Here is a 23,395-nt window from a genome sequence, read left to right as displayed (position 1 = left end):
AGTCAACAGGCCCTGAGCTGTCAATGTTGACAATCTGTTCCAAAATAATCTACCATTATCTTTTCCAAGTACTTACTAAGCTGCACAGCAGGTTTCTGTTTCACTAAAAATAACGTTCTCCATTACACCTTAAAGTCATTTTTCAGTTGAATGGCTGTAAACATAGTTTGCAGAATTCCTATTTCACTATGTGCCTTCTCTTTTTTCCCAAGATTCTACGATTTAAGATATCTTTACTTTGACTAAAACACTGGAATATCTTCTGTGTCATAAAGAGTATTTGGAATATGAATTCTCGGAGGACAGGCATTATAAAGATGTCTTTCATCTTAATATACCCACAGCACCTTGTTAATAGAAGACACCTAAATATTTGTTGAATGAAATTTGAGATCTTAGCAGGTCCAGCTGTTGAGTTTCTTCAATATTGATAACTCAGCAATATCTGTCTGGTGGTTGTCAGTCAGGATGGACTAAATTAAGCCCTAATAACACAACTTTATTGTATTAACACACTGAGATTTAGCAGTTTTTTCTTACATTACATGTCCAAAGGACAGCAGGGGAGTTCTGTTCATCAAAGTCACTTAAGGATCTGGAATGAGAGATTTCATCTCAACATATGCTTCTATGATCACACAGGCAAGAAAAGGAAATATGGCAAATTAAAGACTGGCTCTCAAAGTTCCACTCCGAAGTGACATATACCCCTTTGCTCTGGTTTCTTCAGGCAAAGCAAGTCATATAACTAGCTTCAGATTTTATTTTAAACAATGTACTTAGTAGTTTTCACTAGAAAAAAAAAATGTAGCATGAATTAGTAATTACGTATTTTGCCCTGAATTATCTCGGCTCTCTACTTCACTTTAGAAGAGACGTATCAACCTAAAAGCAGAGGTTTATACTGCACAAATAAAGAGTCAAAAACCAAGACAAAGGTATGCAGTTGCAAAATGGCCATTTATTGCCTACAGGGGAAGGAAAGGGAGGGAGAGAAGGGAAGTACACAGGTGCAAGGAAACAAGCATATATTTAGCCCTATACATCATGTGTGAGCAGTAACCAATCTCCAAAATGGAAAAAAATATTTTGTTATCTGACATAGTAGTTAAGGTTCTTAAGCACCTCCCTTCTGAGCTGCCACAAGATTTAAAAGGCAGGACTGCTTTTTTTTAAGTCAATGTTCACATTAATGAAAAAATACTACCAACCGTGTCCTTTTGCACGCACACTTTGTACAGTGTCTATTGTGAAAAACATCTCAGCTGAGCAGTTTTGGTCAAGATTCAGACCTCATCAACTGTTTAACTGTAATAAATAGAAAAATAAAGCAGCTGGTGATTTTGTCAAAGAGAATGTGTTCAGTAAGAGTAGAACCACTTTCTCCAGGGATGGCAGAGAGTGTTAAATGGTTAAAACACCTACAGAACCAGTCTATTAAACATGAAACACTAGCAAGCTACAATTACATGGCACTTCATTAAATATTCTAATTTTTAAAAAATCTTAGATTTTTAAACTGATTACTGAAACACAATAACAAGTTGATTTAGTCCTTGGCTTTTTCTTAGAACAAAAGCAAAGTAAATATACAACCTAGAACAGCAGAATTTGTTTTGGAATAATATCAGTGGAAACTACCAAGTATTCAGGGAAAAAGTTACTAAAACACCTTGCTTGGTTTTATAGTCATGTGCTTTGCTTTCCAACCATTAGAATTAGATAGTTACAAAAACACTTTATAGGCCACAGAATGACTCAAATGTATGCAAAATAATGAATTCTTTAACTTAATGCCAGGTAATGAAAATAAGTGAACCTTTCCCTACTCAAACAATAAATTGAGTGGAAAAGTAGATTGTCCCATGGACAATTAGTTGGCACTTGTTATATAGTTGAAAAAAATCACAACAGAAGACATAAATTAATCCATGGTGAATTTGACCAACACACCCTGGCCCTTATAGAGAGAAAAAGTACATACACACTCTCTTTAAAAAAAAAAAAAAGTCCTCCATACTTCCCCACTCCAGAGACAACAAAGCCAAAGATGAAACATTCAACCTTCTCAAAATATTCTAAGTATTTCTATTGAACTCTGTATCTCAGCTTCTCCAAGATGAAAAAGTTGTTTGCATTTGGACAACTGTACGAATGCCCATAGTGCACATCTCAGTGCTGCTGGTGTTTTAAGAAATGTGTCACCCATAACCCTGAACAATTCCAGATCCAGTGTGCAGTAACACAGCCATCCAAATCCCTCCCCCTGAAAAGTTGGCAGAGCACCGCTCAGGAATTTCACAGGTAAGGGAATATATTTTTAGCAAGTTAAGCACAGAGAAAGGACAGTACAGTTTCTAAGTAAATACAAACCCAGATACTGCATCACTTACTGCCTCAAGATTGAAACAAGCAGCAGGATACTAAGTCTGTTTGGTAAGAAGCAAAGCCATTGTTTGATATCAATGCTGAACCAATTTTGTGACTTCAGATAACTACAAACTAAATAAAATGTGGTACATATAACAATTGATAGCTTGAAAGAAAATACATCAGTAATTTGAAATTAATACGGAACTGAAATGAGCAAGAAAGGACCACTTCTGAGAGGGTTACCATGATTCTTATGCCTTAGAGTTAAAAGTGACAGACATACAACTGGAAAATTATCTAAATTTTGAGATTGTCCTAACAAAAATAACTAGTAATAGGCACCAAACTAGAGCCTCCAAAAGATTCTGAAAGCTGAATGGACCATGCTACCACCATGCCAAAAGAGTCATATCACTTGGCATTTGTATATCATTTTCATAATGTGATTTGTTTCTGATGACATACTTCTAAATGCAGTTCAATGCTACCCAGTTTATACAATGTACCATAAAAATTAACATTTAATAAGCACAAATGTCCTTATTTCATATGCTTTGAAAGTGAAAGCTATTTTGCTTAAAAAATATTCCATTACTTCAATGTTCATGTCTGTTGAAAGAAGAACTCAACATGTTTATTTTCCTTTGGTTCCAAGAATAACCCAAGTCTAACCAAACGTATGCCACAAGAAATTGCCAACTGGGTTCATAAAGCTTGGTTATTTTCCTGGTATCACCCTATTTCCTGGTGTAGGACCTGTGGTTTAATAGAGACATTTACATAAAAAAGGTATTTGGTTAAAACAAGAAATATGCATGCTCTTCCTTACCACCTTCCTGGAAAGAACTGCTTAGTTTCTTTCTGTGAATCTTGTTCAAGACATCTTGTAGTATAGATATAAGGGCTGCTTCTTTTTTACCCTCAAGCTTTAAGGTGACACTTATAAAATAAAGGTGAGCATATCACTCTATAAAATGAAAGACGGTCTTGGCATCCTGTTCTTAAACAGATTAGAACTTTGGTAAATAAGACAGGTTAAAGATGTACTAAAATGTTTGAATTTAATTTTGGTGATTACGATGCTATTACAAAATTAGAATCGCCCAAAGCAACCATAGTATAAAAGTTCTCATCTGTCTACAAATTCAAAACTTTAGTTCAAGTTTCTGGCTTCCCTAGTTAATCTGTCTACCTATAATTCACACAGTTCTCCAAACATGATATGACTCAAAGGGAAAGGCGTAAATGAATCTGCTACACATTACAAAAGTGACCTTTTTTAAAGGGTAGGGCAGGTGGCAAAAAGAATATCTTACCAATGTGAGAATTCACATTTCTGTCAAAATGTAAGTATGTATGAGTGCTATTTTGAAAATGTGCCGTAAAGTCTTTGCTTGCTATAAAAACCATTATTTTCCAAAAACTGGTCAGCATATTTTGCAAAGCTATTAAAATACCTCAGAAACAGAATTTAAAAGGTTAGAATCAAATAAGCATTGGGACACAGTTTTATCATTAGAAAATCTAGCCATGTATTATGAATGACATAATGATATGGTTATATGCCTCTGGTTCTTCAAAGAACATATTTAGCCTATTCTTCCCTGTGCTTTCTATACTCTGCTGTTTCATACTAAAAGTATAGATGGCATTAGTGATTTTTAGAAACGCTTGGAAATGCAAATACAAACTTAAATTTTCACCCATTTAACAATATAAACTTAGAATTTTAAAATGGAACACTATATTTGCCCATGTTCCAGTTTTAATGTGCCACATCCTCAATGCTAATATAATCTACCATAGAATCAAGTGATATGAGCCTTAGATATCTTTCAACTTTCTCCCTTGCTTCTCTGTGATTTAATATATAACTTTAAGACACCAAAAAATACGGGCAAATAAGAAAGGGAGCTTTTATATTTTTGCCAACTACACTAAAACACAGTGGCTTCTTTAATACTTTCACACAGGATGCTAATTAGTAAAATTAAATATCTGCCTATGAATATCAGAAAAGTAATTTGAAAAGAAAGAGCTTGGAACAAGGCAAATGGGAGGGGAGGAAAAGCTGGTCTCAGAACCCATTGTGCCATACCTGACTTCAACATGTGATATTCAAACGAATGTTCACACGCCTTACATCAAAGAAATGAAACAAAAATATTCAGCTATGTTATTATACAAAATTTTTTTTTTACATAAAACATCATAAATCTGGAACAGATTTACTATATCTGAATTCTAAAAAGTTGCCTATAGAATGGTGCTGGGATTCTGTTCTCTGCTTGCTTTTAGGCAGTGCTGTTGCTTAAAAGTTGACACCAGGCACAATATTTTAAAACAAAATCAACAAGCAAGGAGCAGTAGGTGGATCTGAGCCTTTCCCAGATGTCAGGCCTGAGGATGCTGCAATATTCCCCATCAAAATGTGTAAAGCTATGAGGCGGATACTGATGCCTGAGAGAGTGGGTGACTTGACATGCACTTGTATGACTGTAATAATGGCAAACAGTACAGTTTTCTCTTCCTCAAACAATACTGTTTTAGTAAATTTAAAGAACATTCCAGTTCTTAGACAAATATCGAAATATTTAAGTTTTAGAAAAACATGTATCACATTCTGAAAATGCCCAGATTTTTTTATCTTCTGATTAAAATATGCAGCAGCCCAATGGCATAACGCTTAACTCATTCTGATAACTAGAAAGTATATGAGAATATATATTTTACTTTCATTGAATATATATATGTCATTCACCTCTTCCTTTTGGCTTCTCACTGCCAAAGTTCCAAATGGCATGCGTTTTAACAAGACAATGCTGAGGAAAGCAGCATTTCTGATCATCTGAATTGGCAGCTCAAAACAGATACCACTCCTTTTACAAAGGGAACAGAGGGTGAAGGGTATGTGAAATTTGGGCAGTGGGCTAAAGGGAAACCGTGCACATGAAATTTGGGTTACCATGCCCCAAGTGTGTACCACCCAAAACATAACACAATTACCTACTTCAACAGAGCTACTACCAACATTTACTAAAACCACATTAAAAATACACAGGATAATGAATGGTTTGAAAGAGCGCATTTGAAGCAGAGAGAACCCAATTACACACCTTCCTGCAACAGAGTGCCTCGATCATACACAAAATAAACTTAAGCTGTTTACAACGTTTCCCATTTTTTTTATTTTTTCCCTCTACATTTAACTATTAATAAAAAAGTTTTTTATTAATAAATGGGCTCCTCTGTGGTTCATATACAATCATAAGTGAACTTTAAATTCCATTTTATACAAACATCTCAAAAAATATTGGGAGTGAAGTATGGTAGGAAATATTGCTCACATTGCTAATTAACATGCGTATATGAAAGGAGGAAAATGTTTTGTTAGTGCATATACCTCCAGAGCAGAAAACCCACCCAAAACAAAAGATCTAAAATAAAACATACAGTAGCTGATTACAAAAAAAGGTAATGTCCACAAAATTAAGTTTTTCATGCTATTCTACTTTCCAGTACTATGCTTCAGGTAATCAATTTGCATGGCTAGATGTTGGATACTTGAGGTATATAAGAAGGGAAACCTGCATGTTGAGGAAAATCTGTCATCTTAAGGGTTGTTTCTTTTTGTTTATTCTGGTACTTTAACATTTTTAAAAGAATATTTTATTTACATCAAAATTCACTGAACTACAATGACATTCCAATTAGATGACAAACAACGCCTCTATCACTAGGCACTTTTAAAAGGGAGTTTAGGCTTTACAGAACCCTTCTGATGCAATCCCATGTATGATATGACATCATCCCACCACCCTCGTCCCACTAAAATTACCCTTCTGGGGAAATATTATATAGCCTGATTAATTTACTATGGAAGAAATTAGCATAAAATGACCAAAGTAAATGTATCATTTAAGACCAATAAAACAGTCTAAGATGTCAGGTTTGAAAGAGGAGACAAATTGTGTACATTTAAAACTAATTAAATAATTTAAATTTGACCTATACTTTATATATTAGTGAGACACAAATATAGGCTATTGTCTTTTAAAATTTCATTCGCATAATGGAAAATTTCTTGTTTAATAAAAATATCACATTTTGAGACTAGAAACAGTAAAGTGCATGAAAAGTTTAAAATATAAATTTCAGAAAACTCTTATAGCAGCAAAAAAGCAGAATAAAGAAAAACTTAAAAACACAGACACAACCTTTTCCTGTTACTGTGCCATAATTAACATCAAGTAGCCAACGAATTATTCCCCAGAAAACAGTATTCTGTTCACTGCCTCTTGAGTCACAGATTTTCAACTGGCCCCTCCTAGGCAAAAAAAAAGATTCCAACATACCTAAAGGCATCAACAATTGGGAATAAACCAGTAGCTTCTTAATTCAACCCTGACAGACAAAGGAAACAAAGATTAAAAGCATATGATGGCCATTTGGCAGCTAGAGTCAGGACAATGGCCCAAGGTTTTCAACTACTGCCCCAAATGTGTTCCCTCTCTCCCAAATCCTTTGCACTGTCATCTCAAAAAAACCAACAGCCCCATAATCTATGTTGGAAACACAAAGTATCTGTATGATTTTCCTTATCTGAAACTTTGATCAAGGTCCTTTTATTCAGATTTTCTTTAACGTTTGAGTATAATGGCAAAAATGATATAGGTCATATAACATCTGTTTTCCTGGCACAACCGAACAGAAAGAAGGTTGAATTGGAATAAGGAAAAATTCATTCTGTGGGCATCCTAAATGTACCGCATTCTATTTTCAAGGTATGTGGCAATATAGATTACTTACTCTTTCTCTATAAATAAACTTGAGAGACAGGCTTAGAATTAATACTTCCAACAAGGTTATATAGAGAGGACAAAAAAACCAAATTGATTCCTCAAAAAAACCCCAAACTAGCATTTGGCCAACAAATTGTCCTGTGGTGTTACATGCTTGATTATGAAAGCATATTGTACAACCATCTTTAATTTTTCAAATTCTCTTACAACGTGTAGAGGCTATCTCATAGTTTATGTACAGAACGAGCAAATTTAAGTACTCTGTTAATGTGCAAATGACTTGGGAACCCAAAAATCAGTTATAAAGGAAAAATTTAAGGTTTTCCCTGGAAGGCATATCATCATTCAGTTTAAAATACTGTATTTATAGTTTTTAAAAATTGCCTTTTATAAAATGGTTGGCTCACTGAAACCACTCAAAAGAAAGTATTTGTTTTGGAAAAACAAATACACTGTTGTTGGGCCTCAAATTGGTAATTTATCAATTTTGAATGCTGGCTCTTAATACAATATAAAGAAGGAGGTCCAATTTAAAAACATGTTAAATTAAAATTTTGGAAAGAGAGTAATACTTTGGTTCCAGCCCTACTGCCAAATGATACCAATATGCACAAAAATGTACAAAGTCTTACAGCAAACACATAATGAAAGAAACCTGAAGAAGCAGCTTAAGGATGGCCATACTTCACTCCTACATACTTTGATTTACAACTGTACAGGTCCATAGCAACAGATCCCCGTCTTGGCGGGGCAGTACTCCACTACCTCCGATTAGGCAAGTGAACACCATTGACAAGAGGCAGGAGTGGAGGGTGGAGTTCAAGTTGTGTTAACAGTGAGAAGTGGTCTGAAGGGATGTGAGGGTGTGGACACCCAGTGATGTTGTTCTCAACCAGCCATTGAGGATCTAAAGGCCCCAGGACACCAAGCACGTTCATATGAGTCTTGGAATAGAAAATGTAGTCAATCACGCCCTGGAAAGAGATTGGGGATAGGAAGAAAAGAAAAATTCAGGATATATAAAGAACAATCCATAACTTATAAAAAACAAAAAACTGAGTATCTTTTCTTTTGGTACCTGTTGTCTTGATAGTGGGTCAAGTAAGACTCAAATCTTCAATGGGTATTACATGAAATAAAGGTGGCTCAATAGGGAAACACAGCATGCTACCGGAATTATAAATCCTTCCATTTGTGTGTAAGTGATAATTTGAGAAGCTAAACACATTAAATTATGTCCAGTTATCTTCAGAATTGGCCTGCTTGGTTTAGTGAAATCTAACATATCAGTATAAATATAATGGAACCTGTACTAATCCTATTGGCTATAATAAGTAGAAAATAAGAATATTTATATAAGCACATACATAGTTAATGGTATTATTTTCAATTATTTGCATATCGAGATATCCAAACACACCTGGCTGAAGCTGTAGTAAACCATGTTTATGAATTTGCTAATCCTAGTTTAGCTTTCCCAGATTTGCTACATACATACAAAACACTACACAGTTAACTGTCCTATTCTTAATTTAAAATACTCATTTTCACAAATACTAGAATATGTGTAAATTCTGGATTTCCTTCCTGCATAAGGATAACTCAGCAAAAATCATTCAGCAGGAAGCCATACATAGCAATTTTATCTCTCAGAGCTAAATGACTTGATTAGTCTGATCAGTAAGTCTCAAAACCAGGGGGCTTTTATTATCCCAGGTTGTGTATGCAAGAGAGCAAAATCAAATTTCTTCTTATCTAGTTCCTATTCATATCAGGACAGCCTGAGCCCAAGGAGGGAGAAATATTTCTACACCTGTAAAAACCTATTTACAAATACTATACATGAGTTCCAGCCAATACTTTAAAAAGTATTATAATGAAACGGGCTACTTAAAACACAAAAACTTTTAATGAAAACAAATTTTTATATTGTGAGATTTTGGACACAATCATTTCAGTTTGATTTTCATTTGACCAATATCAAAACACCAAAACTGCTCCTCTCCTAAGAGAGAAGATTCAGGTGCAGTGTCTCATGCCTATAATCCAACCCTTTCGGAGGCGGGGGCAAGAGGATGGCTTAAGCCCAGGACTTCAAGACCAGCCTGGTTAAACATAATGAGACCCGGGTTTTTACGAAAAATTCAAACATTAGCCAGGTGTGGTGGCATGCACCTATAGTCCCAGCTACTTGGGAGGCTGAGGCAGGAGGCTCACTTGAGTCCAGGAGTTTAAGGCTACTTATAATTGTCCCACTGCTTTCCAACCTGGCTGACAACAAGACTCTGTCTCTTAAAAAATAATAATAATAAAAGAAAAGAAGCCCTTATCCAACCCTACTTTACCACAAAATAAGGAACTTACATGAGTCCAGGGGACTCCAAGTTTAAATGGTCAAAAAATGATAGGATCATAAGGTATTATCCCTTCATTTTGGTTATATGCCTAGTTTTACAGTTTTACAGTGATATTTCAGAAAATGAGTTAACAAGGATCAGGGTAATTTTATTTCTCCTTATGAGACAACTTTTTGCTTCAATTCTAAAATAAAACACATGAAATAATCTCAATTACTTATGTGGAATAAAACCTCCTATAAGGCCGGGCACAGTGGCTCATGCCTGATTCCTGTAATCCCAGCACTTTCAGAGGCCGAGGCGGGCAGCTCACTTGAGGCCAGGAGTTCATTACCAGCCTGGCCAACATGGTGAAACCCCATCTCTACTAAAAATACAAAAAAAATAGCTGGGTCTGGGGGCATGCACCTGTAGTCCCAGCTCCTAGGGAGGTCAAGGCAAAAGAATTGCTTGAACCTGGAAGGCAGAGGTTGCAGTTAACTGAGAATACGCCACTGCACTCCAGCCTGGGCAACAAACCCTCCTATATCTTACAACCTTATTAGAGTGCCATCATGCACATCAACTGCTAGAATTCTTTGCAAAGGTAGGCCCCAAGAAAAAAATGTTAAACACTCCAGGAAGTAAGATGTTTTTAATTGAACGCATCACTTGTAACCATTCTCTTGGTTTGAAATATCTGGAGTAAAAACTCTTACCAAAACCCTTAGCCAGGTTATGTCTGAATTCACCCAATGTATTTGTACATATACACCTATGAGGAGGATCCCTAACTTTGATCATAGGCACAAAGGAGGTTACAGACTAATGATTTTTAACCCTTTTGAGTCAGTTTCTTTTTTAAAAGATATAATACTAATAATGTGGGAAAATGCACTCTTTATATTAGTAAGGACTATTATTGTATAAGTCTATAGAACTGTATTTGGAAAAAAGTCAAAACACAATGAAAATATTAATAGTCTGAGTTACCATTATGCTAAGCTTTGTTTTTTAAAAGAATGCCAGAAAATTACAATACCAATTTCATAATGTAACAGAAAAGTTTACTATTTGCTATAAAATAAAAGCTGCCCTTCCTTTTATTAAATGATTCAGGCACACCCTCAGATTAGAGGATAAGCGTGGGGTGAGGATCAGCAGCAGGTTTGAATTAAGCTGTTTATTAAACTTACCTGGTCTGAAAGTAATGTTGAAAAAGGAGTAATTCTTCTAATTGTTTACTCTTCAGTTTATTCCAAATCAGTTTGCAATTAAATGAATCTGAGCTCTAAATACCTCTTTTCTACATTTCTATTTTGTTCAAGGACCAAGAAAGTAAACAAATACTAAGCCAAGAAACAAAATTTAACACCTCTCTGATACAATGGCTCCTCACTAATACAAATGGATCTGTATTCGATGCTGATCACAAGGTATTTTACATTTGATGTTACCTATCTTCTTTTACTGATAGATTTCAATATTGGGATAGCATTACAAAATATATGTATAAAACTGAAAAGTTCATTTTCTGTTGGACTAAGAGCTCAATTCTCTCTACTCATGTGTGCCCTTAGTTTAGTCTCTAGCCATCTTTCCTTCAAATACTATTCTATCCTCTCATCCCATCTATCTATCCAGCCAGCCTATTTATCTTCCCATATATTACTCTCTCCCACCAACTTATACCTTTATCCTTCTCTCTGATTCTATCTTATACATCCAAACATCAAACACTCTCTGAGCCAGACATTTCTAGTTCTTTAGCTGTACTTATTTGAACAACGTAAATGGCTCAATAGGATTTTTTATTCAATTATTAACACAAGATCTTTTGAAGGACTGTCAATAAATAATTTAAACCAATTCAGATGACTAAGGAAGGTATATTAATGCCCCAAATTGTGTTTCTCTGATTTTTTTATTTACAGACAAGGAAGAAATAAGCTTTTAAAAAGTCTAGGCTGGGCACAGTGGCTCACACCTGTAATCCCAGTACTTTGGGAAGCTGAGGTGGACAGATTGCTTGAGCCCAGGAGTTCAAGACCAGCCTGGGCAACATGGTGAAACCCTGTCTCTACCAAAACCAAAAAACCCTCAAATTACAAAAATTACCCCAAGACCAGCCTGGGCAACATGGCGAAACCCTGTCTCTACCAAAATAAAAAGCCCTCAAAAATACAAAACTTAGCCAGGCATGGTGGCACATACCTGTAGTCCCAGCTACTCAAGAGGCTGAGGTGGGAGGATTGCCTAAGCCCAGGAGGGTGAAGCTGCAGTGAGTCATGATTGTGCCACTCCAGGTGACAGAGCGAGATCCTGTCTCAAAAAAAAAAAAAAGTCTAGGCTGGGTGCGGTGGCTCACACCTGTAATCCCAGCACTTTGGGAGGCTGAGGTAGGCAGATGGCTTGAACCCAAGAGTTTGAGACCAGCATGGGCAACATTGCAAAACCTTGTCTCTACTAAAAATACAAAAAATTAGCCGGGCGTGGTGGTGTGTACCTGTAGTCCCAGCTACCTGGGAGGCAGAGGGAGGAGGATGTCTTGAGCACAGAAGTTTGAGGCTGCAGTGAGCAAAGATCCTGCCACTGCACTCCAGCCTGGGCGACAAACTGAGACCCTATCTCAAAAAAAAAAAAAAAGTCTATGTGAAAAAGAAAAAAAATTTTTTCTTTTTACCTACACACACACCTAAATAATAATGATAGTTGCAGAATTACTAAACACTTATTTTCAGGAACTTTATCACAGGTTTTCTGGGTTACGCTGGCAGATATATATCACTATAGTTACAAGGATAGGATTTAAGCTGTGGTAAACTGTGTACCATTAAAAGGTGTTCCTTTAAGCTTACATAAAAGCAATGATGTGCTAGAGTCAGCTAGTACTAGCTTTTCTAGCACCTCTTCCCAACTCTGTGTTCAATGGTATCGTGTTGGGAGACTGGATTCTGCTACAGTAGAAGTACTTAAACCACAGAAATCGGCAAACACCACAAATCAGAGCTTTAACCCAAAAAGCTCATTATTAAATATTTACCAGCACATAACTACATATGAGTGGCTGGACCAAAATGAACTATCGCTGGATTGAATTATCTTTTCTAATAGCAAAAATACTAAATTAGATTCAATTTCTAAGCACTTTTTTTTCCACTTCATGATTATGAAAGCTGATTAGTAACAACACATGAATTCCTTTTCTTCCTCCTTCTATTTGTTTCTTGGAAAGGAGCTAACCCACACAAAAACAGAAAAAGGTTATTGGAGATGTAAGGGAGGCCATTTGTAAATTTCCTTTGGCATTTTATTAAATTCCTGCTAGGCTTCTTATACCAAACTGCTTTCTAACACTTGGATTTTTCCAGATAGTGTAAGATTCTACTATAGATGCCTGAAATGCCAGAAAGTCAAAGAGAGGTACAATAGCAGAGTTACAGGTACACAGAGTGATCAGAAAACTAGCACTGGAAAAGAGATTACATAAAGCCACCACAATCTGTCTTTCTAAAGAAGAGCTGGTCCTGTACAATTGGCCTTTCCATTTTTTTTTTTTATTTGTCAAAAAATGTCTTTTTCTTTCAGAGTGTTCCACTGCCTAGGAATATATTAGTACAAATACAAGGATATAAAATAGAACCAAAGTACAACCTTCTCTAACCCCATTCCCAAAAGAAACCTGAAAAATTTAAAGATACTAAGACATCAATGGAAGGTAGAAAGAAAATCTTGAGAAAATACTACATAAATTCATTCAAAGTGAGTTTTGCTATATTCAGTGCTTTTCTGTCGGGGGCAGGAGGGAGGTTACTGCTGAAAGTTAGGGATGGTTTGAGCAGGTGAGGGTTAACTATATTGATATATACAAAGTGCTTTGACAAGTGCCTCGTACCTAGTAAGCATTTCAAAGTTTTTGTTATTATATTATTTAAAATCTAAACAAACGAGAGAGCAAAAAGAATTTAAGACAACAGCCACAAAACCCAATGAACCTACTTATATCTAGGTGCATACTTAGCCTAGACATTTTAAGAATCTAAAAATTCCTGAAGATTATACAATTAATCATAAAGAATTTACACCTTTCTTGTTACATGCTTGTATCTGAAATAATTTCTACACCTGCCCAAAGGCTGTCACTCACTTTGAAATCAAAGGTGTAATTGGTGTAAGGCATCAAGTTATTTTCATAGGCGCTCTTAAGTTGGAAGCCATGTGTGATTCTCCCTTCTGAGCTTCCATTCTTTCCATTGCAGCTGAAGTTCATAAGACACTCATTGTACCTTAGTTCCTTGAAGTCTTTATGGTTGTCAGCTACTCCTCCATTGCTTAAGTATTCCACAACACCTGGTAGAATAAAGAAGAAAGAGACACTCCCATTTAGCATTTAGACCTTACACAAGGCTTCACAGCCAAGACTTGTTACCAGGTTAATCCACCAGGCTCAGAATGGTTTTCTTAGATTGAACCATATAAAACTGCCTTTTGTCATTATTTAAAAATAAAAAATCAAATACCAGCCATTTCATACGATTCAATCAATTGAATCAAAGGATGTTTGCCTATTTCAGAACAAAATATGTCAGGAACACTCAAAGATATCCTTAGTTTTCTTGGTGGTTCTTCAGGCCAAAAATTTCCAGGACCTAGGATAGCATTCACCAGGAAGGCATTAACCCTAAATGTTTTCGGAAAATTATTCCAAACCACTATCTCTTTAGCATTTTCCCATTCTAAGCAACAACTCTGCAAATATATAAGTAGAACATATTAATAAAAAACGTTTACAACAAAAACAGATTTTGCATCTTTAACATTTCAATGTCTAGTGTCAGCTAGACAATATCATTCTTTATTTTGAGCTACAGTGAGTTTTCTCAGTCTGACACTATAAAGAATATTATATGCCAGAAATATACCACTTGGCTAAAAATACAAGGCTGAAGAGAAGAATAGCATTCAGAAAAGTGCACTGCTTCCACTGAATTAGCAAACATGAAAACAGTATCAAAACCCTTATGATGATTAGTGCATTATTAGAGTCATCTTTCTATTTGTAATAAGGATTGATAGTAAGATATAATGAATGTGTGATAAGCACAATTATCAGTATTGTAAATAGCTCAGAAGGCACTATTTACCTAGTATTTGCTACATGCCAGGCACTGTTCTAAGTGCTTTATTCATGTAAATCTCACAAACAATTCTATGAAGTAGATAACATGATTCCCCCCTTGTTAAAAATGAAGAACTAGGCTGGGTGCGGTGGCTCACACCTGTAAACTCCCAACACTTTCAGAGGCCGAGGTGGGCGGATCATCTGAGGTCAGGAGTTCGAGACCAGCCTGGCCAACACGGTTAAAGCCTATCTCTACTAAAAATACAAAAATTAGCTGGGCATGGTGGCATGCATCAGTAATCCCAGCTACTGGGAGGCTGAGGCAGGAGAATCGCTTGAACCCGGGAAGCAGAGGTTGCAGTGAGTCAAGACTGTACCATTGCACTCCAACCTAGGCAACAAGAGCGCAACTCTGTCTCAAAACAAAAAAATAAAAGGAAAAATGAGGAACTTAGTCACAGATTGCATAGTTCATAAGTAGCAGAATCAGGATCCAACCATGACAGTCTGGCACCAAAGACATTTCACTGCGTTGTGTTGCCAAATGCCAGCTAACTGGCTTTAACAAATCAAATACAATGGGAGAAAAACTTGCACTTGAGAGTAATTCAACTTAAGAAAGGATTAAGAAAGGAGCATGTGGTTAAAGTGCCAATCAGGCTAGGGGTTAAAGACAGATATTTATTAACAATGATTTCAGCATTATTTGCTAAGAAGAAAAAGATGTTTTCACGTTCAGTGACTTTTTTAATATTCCAAGTGGAGGCATTTAGGTTATCTTATAGTAACCTTATTGTTACTTACTTAAATAACTTAAAATAGCCTAGTAGTGATAATATACAAAATTTAACATATGCTTTGGTATTAGCAAAAGAGTAATAGTTTAATGTTTTCTATTTGATACCTAAAATGCAGAAATTATTTTTATAAAAAGTAAAATGATATAAGTTCAGACATAAAGTAGTTTAGAGGAGCTCAAGAAGTAATATGAAGTCCTACGATAATTTTAATCATTCTTCTGTACCTACTAACAGTATCCAAATATCACTTAATGAATTCACTTAAAAGTTGCTAACATTATTAAACTAGATAGCTACCTGTAATGAATATTTTCTGGCTGCCCCTTCAGATCACCCTTCTGCAGTACACTCTGTGCCTCAGGAAGCTGATCTTTACTGCATCAACTGCAAATCCCTCCCCCTCCTAGCTTCTGGTTGGATTTGATCAATGGGCAGCCTGGCAGGAGATCAGAGGACAGAAGCAGAGTGAGGTAAGAATATATATTCCCCTGGTACCCTTCTTGTTGGTTTGCCAGGGATTGACTGCTTCATGCAATTCAAAGCCATCACTCCTATTATGTGGCCCTTTCCTACAACTGTATTTTTTCCAAGTTCTGATGACAGACAGCTCCCACTACTTTCCCTTTTAGGTACAGGAGTGGTAAAGAGATCTATTACTAAATCCCCTAGTGGCAGAGTACTGCATCATTTATTGCTTTGTTTCCCTTAAACCAGCCAACACCTTTGGAAATAGCTTCTTTATTAAACTCTTTTCTATTACCCTGTGTCCCATCCATAGGATTCTTACTGATACATTCCCTAATTTAGAAGAGAAATTATCTATTCAAAATTTAGGAGCTAGCTGGCCTCTGAACCCAAGAGTAAAAGTGAAATTGAAAGCAGTGAGGAAATGATGTTATAAATACCTGAATCTGGCAATGAGTTAAGATCTGCACATAGCACCAGCGGGATGGAATTAGGATCTGCAGTTGGGCTGCCAGGCCTACTAGAGGCTTTCTCCAGAATGTTTTTAACCTCTGAGACAAACATCATGGTCTGGATAAGCTTCACATCAGAATACTCTGGGTCCCAATGCATGTGGGCATTTGCCACTATAAGCAGCTGTTTGTCTGCAGCATGAATAGGCTTCATACCTAAATTTAAACATTACAAAAAGAAGACACAGTTATGCTTTATGTCTGAAGAAATGTGGCATCCTCAGGTTTTCTCAGTACGATCCACAGCTACTTCTTTACTCTTTTCCATGAATTTATAACTTCCCTTTTATCTGATAAAGTACTTCTTAGAAGCTAAAGGGCTGAGATTCTGGTAATCCTACTACGGGAGTTACTCTCCTAGATCAAGTTGGCAAACTGTAGTCCATGGCTAAATCTGGCCCACAAATTTGGTACAGCCCTTTAAATATCTGTCATTTAAATAGCACAATAATGTAGCAAGGCAGGTTTTCAGTTGAGTTACCTAAACCTCAATCTAAATTCTTACTACTGTCTAGTACTCATTCACCTTGCATTTCCCAAGCACAACACAGCACAACTGTGATAGGTCAGTAGTAAAAGGCAGTAAATTATATTAACCTATATAAGATAAAATAAGCAAGTGATTTGCTACCTGAACAAATTCACACCATATACCCAAATAACATTATTTTAAAAACCAGAATTATAGAGTAGTGTGCTATAAAAGTCTGGACACCTGGGTTTTAGACTTGGCTTTCTTACTAATTGTTTTATGTAGTCTTGGGTCAGTAATTTAACCAGATTCTTTCAGGAAATGAAATATTCCACTAGAATATCTCTAAGGTTTTTTCTTTTATTCCTATAATTTTATGTTTTTTAATTCTGTTAAAATAAACATTAACATCGTACTTTCCAAAATGGTGGATGGAATACATTAAGATTTTTGAAAATTAAACATAGTTAACATTTACTGACAGATGTCCATAAAATATTCAAGATATAAAACTATTAATATACATACTCACATTCTGTATGTTAGTATCCCTATAGAGAAATCAACAAGAGCTATTTCTAGAGTATGAATGACAGGAGGGATCTCTCACTTTTTACTTTACATACCTTTAAACCATTGGACTATCCGTAAACATACAAATTTAATTTTTCTTTTATAATTTCTATAAAAGTATCTCAAATTTTTCTACTGGAATATAAGCTTTGGGGAAAAAGACCTAATTTTCTAAGTCTACTAGTTTGGTAAAGTTTCTTTCCAGTCTTACCAAGCTATAATTATCTTCAGTGTTGAGAAAACAAGGAATTGAAGTATCTGTTATATCTGACATAGTCACATTTAAAGCAATTTGATCATAAGATAAATACCTGTAGCCAAATCTTCTAAGCTATCTTCTTTTCCTAGAAGTTTTATAATGTCACTTTTAGCTATAGATTAAGTATTCACAATATTAAAAATTTTCCCCTTCAAGGGAGCCATAAGCACTATATTACTAAATTCCCCTTCTAGGAGCACAACAGGTATGTATTTCAGAACGTGAAAGTGTCTACTATTTAAAATTACTCATCTGCAAATAAACTACAAAAGAAATTCTCCACAATATCAGAAAAAAAAAAGTACCAAACTTTGGGAAGAATAAGATTGCAAAGGACATAAAAGTAGATAAAAACGGAGGGGCTAAGAAAAGTTAAAAGTTCAAAATTTCACGATCAAAGATTATCTTTGATAATGAATAAACTGAAGTATGGTGAGAAAAGAAGGTCTGACATATATGCATGGTCTGAACAATTCAAATCAATACTCAAGGCAGAAATAATCTTTTCCTCTACAAAAAGTACAAGGGAAAAAAAGCCCTGACGTGGTCTCACTCCTTTCTTGCTTAAAATGTACTAGTAAACAATGAAATGCTCAAAGGCAGGCAGTAGGAAGGATAAAAAAGGTCTGTTGTGTGTAAAGTACATAATGAGATTCTGACTCTGAAGGCAGCTATAAATAATCTAAAATGCTAAAGAAAGTACCATGTAGATAAAAGATCCTGCTCTTACCCTGAAAATGACTGAGATATAGCAAAGAAATTAGAGAAAATGTGCCAAGTCCTTAACCTTAAAGACAAAAGAATCACACTCAAGAAGCTAAAAATATGAATCAAAAAGAGGACTAAGTCATCATAATTTTTAAATTCAGCCTAATCAAAATACTCCCTATTTCAAAGAACTGCTTGGGATTAACGGCATATTTAAAAAGATTTTATTACATATATTATCTGGTAAGTAAAAAAAGACTGTGATAGAGAGCACAGAATATCCCAACAAATATAAGATGCTTTACACAATGGTGCTATTTTCCCGCCCATCTCCCTTAACTTTCCTCAAAAGAAAATAACTTTGCAATAAATAACAGCAAAATTCTATTCACTTGTTTTGAGATGGAAAAACTTGGGATGGTGTTTATTTTTAGTAAGAATATTTTACATTGCACTCACCTGCTCCAAATAGTTCTTTGTGGACCTCTAATACCACAGCGACACCAATATTATCTTTTGTCATCACTCTGTTCAGCATAGCTTCGGATCCATCTGAATTAGCCATCGCCACTTGGTTAAATTCCACTGTATGCTTCTGCACCAATGTAAATCTAAAAGGTACATTATTATAATAATTTTAGGTACTTAGACTATCATGCTGAAAGACATTAAATGAAAGAAACATGACATTATGCATTGTCTCCCTTGTCATTTTCTAGCTGCAAGTGGCCATGTGATACAGTTCTGGCCACTAAGACACAAGAAGTCTGACTATTGTGAAAAGTTTCTCAGAGGCCCCACCTAACAAAGATGGCATATATATCCCTTCATGCTTTTATATCTTGCCCCTTACAGCTAGTGCTCGGAGAAATAATAACCATCTTGTGACCATGAAGTAAGAAGCAGGAAGGCAAAAGCCAACCTTCTAAAAATGGGGAAGCAGCTGAACCAGTTCTGGACTGCCTATTTCTGGAGTTCTTGTGTTAGAAAACCACCCTTCCCTCATTTAAGCCACTGCTAGAATTTTCTGGTATTTAAAAGTGCACACAATCTCAACTAAGTTAATGATAAAAACATAAAAAGAATACAATCCACCTACCCTGTTTGTAGTTTTATTTCTACCACATCAAAGTTTCTGTCAACAAAATGCAGGGGCACACCTTTATCTCAGCTAAGGAGTAACTGATTTTTCCATCTGGCTTTTACTAGAAAACTGCAATGGGGTATAAGTATTCTGAGAAACAGATTCTGCAAGATGAAGAAATGACCCTCTCTGTGATTACAGCTTCTACACTAATAATATTTTCTTTCCTTCATTAATGTCAAGTTATTAAGTATTGTAGAGTTGTAGGATTTAATATAATTAGTTTAGTGCTGCCATTTAATCGCAGTGGGATCTTGGTCAAGTTCTTTAACCGTTTTTAGCCTAATCGTATTAATTTGTGAAATATTTATGAGTAATCAAACCCTACTAAATACATTACTTGCACTAGGTGTTCAGTGGTGAGAAGACATACTTAGTCTCATAACAGATCCCCTCCCCACTTTCAAGCTTTGAAAACAGAAACTAGTTTCTGTTTCTTCAAAAATATTGACTTACTATGCCACAGGATGCTGTACTAAATGAAGCAATATTCCCTTCCCTGCTCCAATTTTGAATGTGTCAGATGGGCTGACAAGTGTAAAGGGTCAGTTTATGTGCCTATTTCTAACCCACAGTGCTTAAAGTGACTATAGTTTCTACCCTCTAAAGAGGTAATCTATAAGCTTAAATATGAAAGATGAAAGTTACTAAGGTGAGGAATGGGGTTAAGAGCATCCCAGGTAGAAGATATGAAAGGTCCTGAGACAGCAAAAAGGTTTGCAAGTTCATGTGTTAGAAAAGAATGGAAGGGTATGAAATGATGCTGAAGAGGAGAGATAAAAGTTCTAAGCCAGGACATGATATCATTTGATTTACATTTTTTAAGATCACTTTAGCTGCTCAATTAAAGAACTGTTAACTAGGAGGCAGATTAGAAAGTTTGTAAGGTTATCTGAAAGAGAAATGATGGTGGCTTGAACAAAGGCAAGAGAAATCAAGAGGAGTGAGCAGATCCAAAATGTGTCCTATAGACAGGATTGACCATTGTCCATATCAGATTTCTTCAAACAATTTTAAGCTGTGAAATACCTTTTACAGTTTCTGGTGAGATTCCCACAGATAAAACAGATAAAAGCAGCATTATGTTAGAATAAATCAACCACTGAAAACAAGCAACCTATTTTGATGAATACAAAAATTTGAAATCAGAGGACAGAGATGATATAGTTTTACATTAGTCTCAGTGTCCAATTAATTTTCGTATTTTGTTTTGATTACAGAGTATTATTAAAAATCCTGATTCACACAGCTATAAATGGTAAATAACTGGCCCTATTATTCAGAAAAAAGAAGCAGGCATGAAGAAATTTGATTCAGAGGTCTGCATCAAAAACAAGTTAACTAAGCAGCACTTTATGAACATGTTAATGATTTCCAAAATGTTAAAACTTGTATTTGAAACATGTGAGTGAACATGTTATTGTCAAATTATGGTTCAATTATTCATATTTAATTTTTGAGATATCTTCTAAATATTCACAGAACTTCTATGGTATACTTACAGGAACCTAGGATTCTGTATAGAAGTCTTAAAATTCTGTTAATTATAATATTTTTAGAACTGGAATAATTTTACTTCTACCACAGCCAGGTCATTCTTTGTGGGGTGGGGGTAGGGGAACACAGGACTCTAATTAAAAGAACTATCTTAACTAAAATTTGCTTTCCTGTATTCTCCCATTTTTTCCATTAAACCTAGATCTAGATCTTTTCTTTAAAAGAATATACATTAAAACTAATTTATCTTCCAAATGACACCACTTTAAATATCTGACAATAGATGTCAATGCTCTCCCACCCTCCATGTCTTCTCCGGAAAAGAAATGATCAGTTATTTATAAGATATGTGATGTTGTTCATCTGAACAATTTGTTTAAATTTGCTCAACAAATTTAAATTGAACTGACAACTAGGTCTGTCTTTTTGAAAAGTTCATTTGAACAACTCAAGTTTACCCAAAGGTGCAGTACCTATAACTGGGCATAAATGAACTACAGCCTTCTTCATTTTTTAACTGTATTTTTGTTAATAAAGACTAAAACTTCACTTTGGGGACAGCCATATTAATTATAAGCCAAACAGGAACTGATACATATCTGAAACGTTTTGATCTTTTTGTTTTTAAAACAGGTCTTGTCAGTCCTGCATTTATAGGTATTTCAAAACAAAAATGTGGAAAAAATGATTACATTAAATATGTTTATTGTAGAGATATGAGAACGAAGAAAACTAAGTCACTTATAACTCAATACCTGCATTTAAAAGTTAATATACTTCCCCAGACTTTTCTCTACACACATACACACACACACACATATTTTTACGCAATTAAAACAATACTATTCTATCAGGGACATTTCCTATAACATTTAACATTCTTCCAAATCAATTTTGATGACTGAATTATAGTCCACTATACAGATTCGCCATAATTTATTTAACCTGTGTTGGACATTTAAGTTAACTTCTCACATATTTTAACTAATGCCGTAATGAACATTGCTACATATATTTTTCTGCAGTCTCAGCTGATTCTTGTCCCTCCCTCTTTTTATTCCTTCCATTAATAATCTAAGAGCAGCAATCATTACCTCAGTTAAGTATGACTTCATGAACTTCCGCTCATTAGTTCACCTATTTGGATATTAAGTGCTCTGAAACTTCATCCTATTTAATTTTAAATTTTTTACAGATATATAAGATAGTTGTACAAATTTATGGGATATAATTCTATTTTTCTATTGGACGTAATTCTATTTTTCTAACAGATTAAATATCCCTGCCAGCTTTTGAACATTTAGAAATGTTATGAGCATGTATTCTCTTCTCTCAAAATAATTAAATTTCTCAATAGGACATTATAATAAAAATAACAATAAAAAAGCTACCATTATTGAGGATCTATGCAGTCTCAAGATTTGTGTTAAGCACCTCATATATGTTAGTCCTAAAATTTGCACATGGAGATATACTGCTCAGATTCCTCATCAGTCCTTCAGGGATTGCTTCAGTTGCAGAAAGCTGCCTACTCATGGTCACATACTTCTAGGAGCATCACCATCCAATTAGAAATCAAAAGCAAAAGGTCCAGGGATTTGGGCCGCTGGTGATTTAACTCTCACAGGCCATATAAGCTCTAAAGCTCCCTGCTGAGTCACCTGAGGCAGTCAGGCCTGCAACACTTCACTTTTCTCCGTATGTCCAATTCTGCTTCCTCCCCTTTCTTTCCACAAGTGTTGATTTCTAACAACCTCCTGAACACTGAACTATCTCCGAGTCTTCTTTCTGGAGAACCCAAATTGCAGTAGGAGGTATTACTACTGCCATTACAAAGATGAAGAAAACTGAGGCTGGGCAAGTCTGTCTTTTTGAAAAGTTTGATAGTTCATCCATCCCCCAAATCCTAGAATTTCTCTACTCCAATATTTGTAACAGATTACCTTTGCCAGTTCTCTAACCACACTTCTGTAAGATCTTTAATACCATAAGATATAATTATCTTCATTTGAAAACCTAACTAGTTAGTGCAGTTTAGTGACTCTCCTGGCTTACCAATCTCACCTTCGTGGTTTGCCATTCTCCTTTTTACCTGGTCTTAGTGTTTCTAGTTTGAGGAAAATTCTTCTCAATAGAAATCATGAAAGCAAAACATAAACTGTATATAGCTGTTTTTTGTTGATCATCAATCACTGATTATACAGTCTGCAGTGGGTCCATTCCTTCCTTGTTATTTACAGTGCATAATATTAGTTAAAATATCCTCCTCATTGCCTTAGCACTTTCACCCAGCCTTTTCTTTTCCTTAAGTTTCTTGGTAATGATCATAGGT

The 23,395-nt window shown here is 35.3% G+C and overlaps 1 protein-coding gene across 2 annotated transcripts in view; it reads right to left on the bottom strand.

The window, feature by feature from the left end:
- Positions 1–941: 941 nt before the first annotated feature.
- CNOT6L (CCR4-NOT transcription complex subunit 6 like) overlaps positions 942–23,395 on the bottom strand; it is a 103,893-nt gene continuing 81,439 nt past the window's right edge. For both annotated transcript variants that reach the window (XM_025386293.1, XM_025386294.1), the window contains exons 9-12: positions 18,882–19,033; positions 16,339–16,566; positions 13,659–13,861; positions 942–8,149 (exon numbers count right to left, since the gene is read on the bottom strand). In XM_025386293.1, coding sequence (XP_025242078.1) covers positions 7,937–8,149; positions 13,659–13,861; positions 16,339–16,566; positions 18,882–19,033 — 796 coding nt within the window. In that variant the 3' untranslated portion in view covers positions 942–7,936. The remainder of the gene's footprint in view (positions 8,150–13,658; positions 13,862–16,338; positions 16,567–18,881; positions 19,034–23,395) is intronic.

Source organism: Theropithecus gelada, chromosome 5 (genome assembly GCF_003255815.1).
Source record: "Theropithecus gelada isolate Dixy chromosome 5, Tgel_1.0, whole genome shotgun sequence".
Taxonomy (NCBI): Eukaryota; Metazoa; Chordata; class Mammalia; order Primates; family Cercopithecidae; genus Theropithecus; species Theropithecus gelada.
The sequence above is the reverse complement of the archived record's forward strand: the minus strand, read 5'-3'. Positions and strand labels throughout refer to the sequence as shown.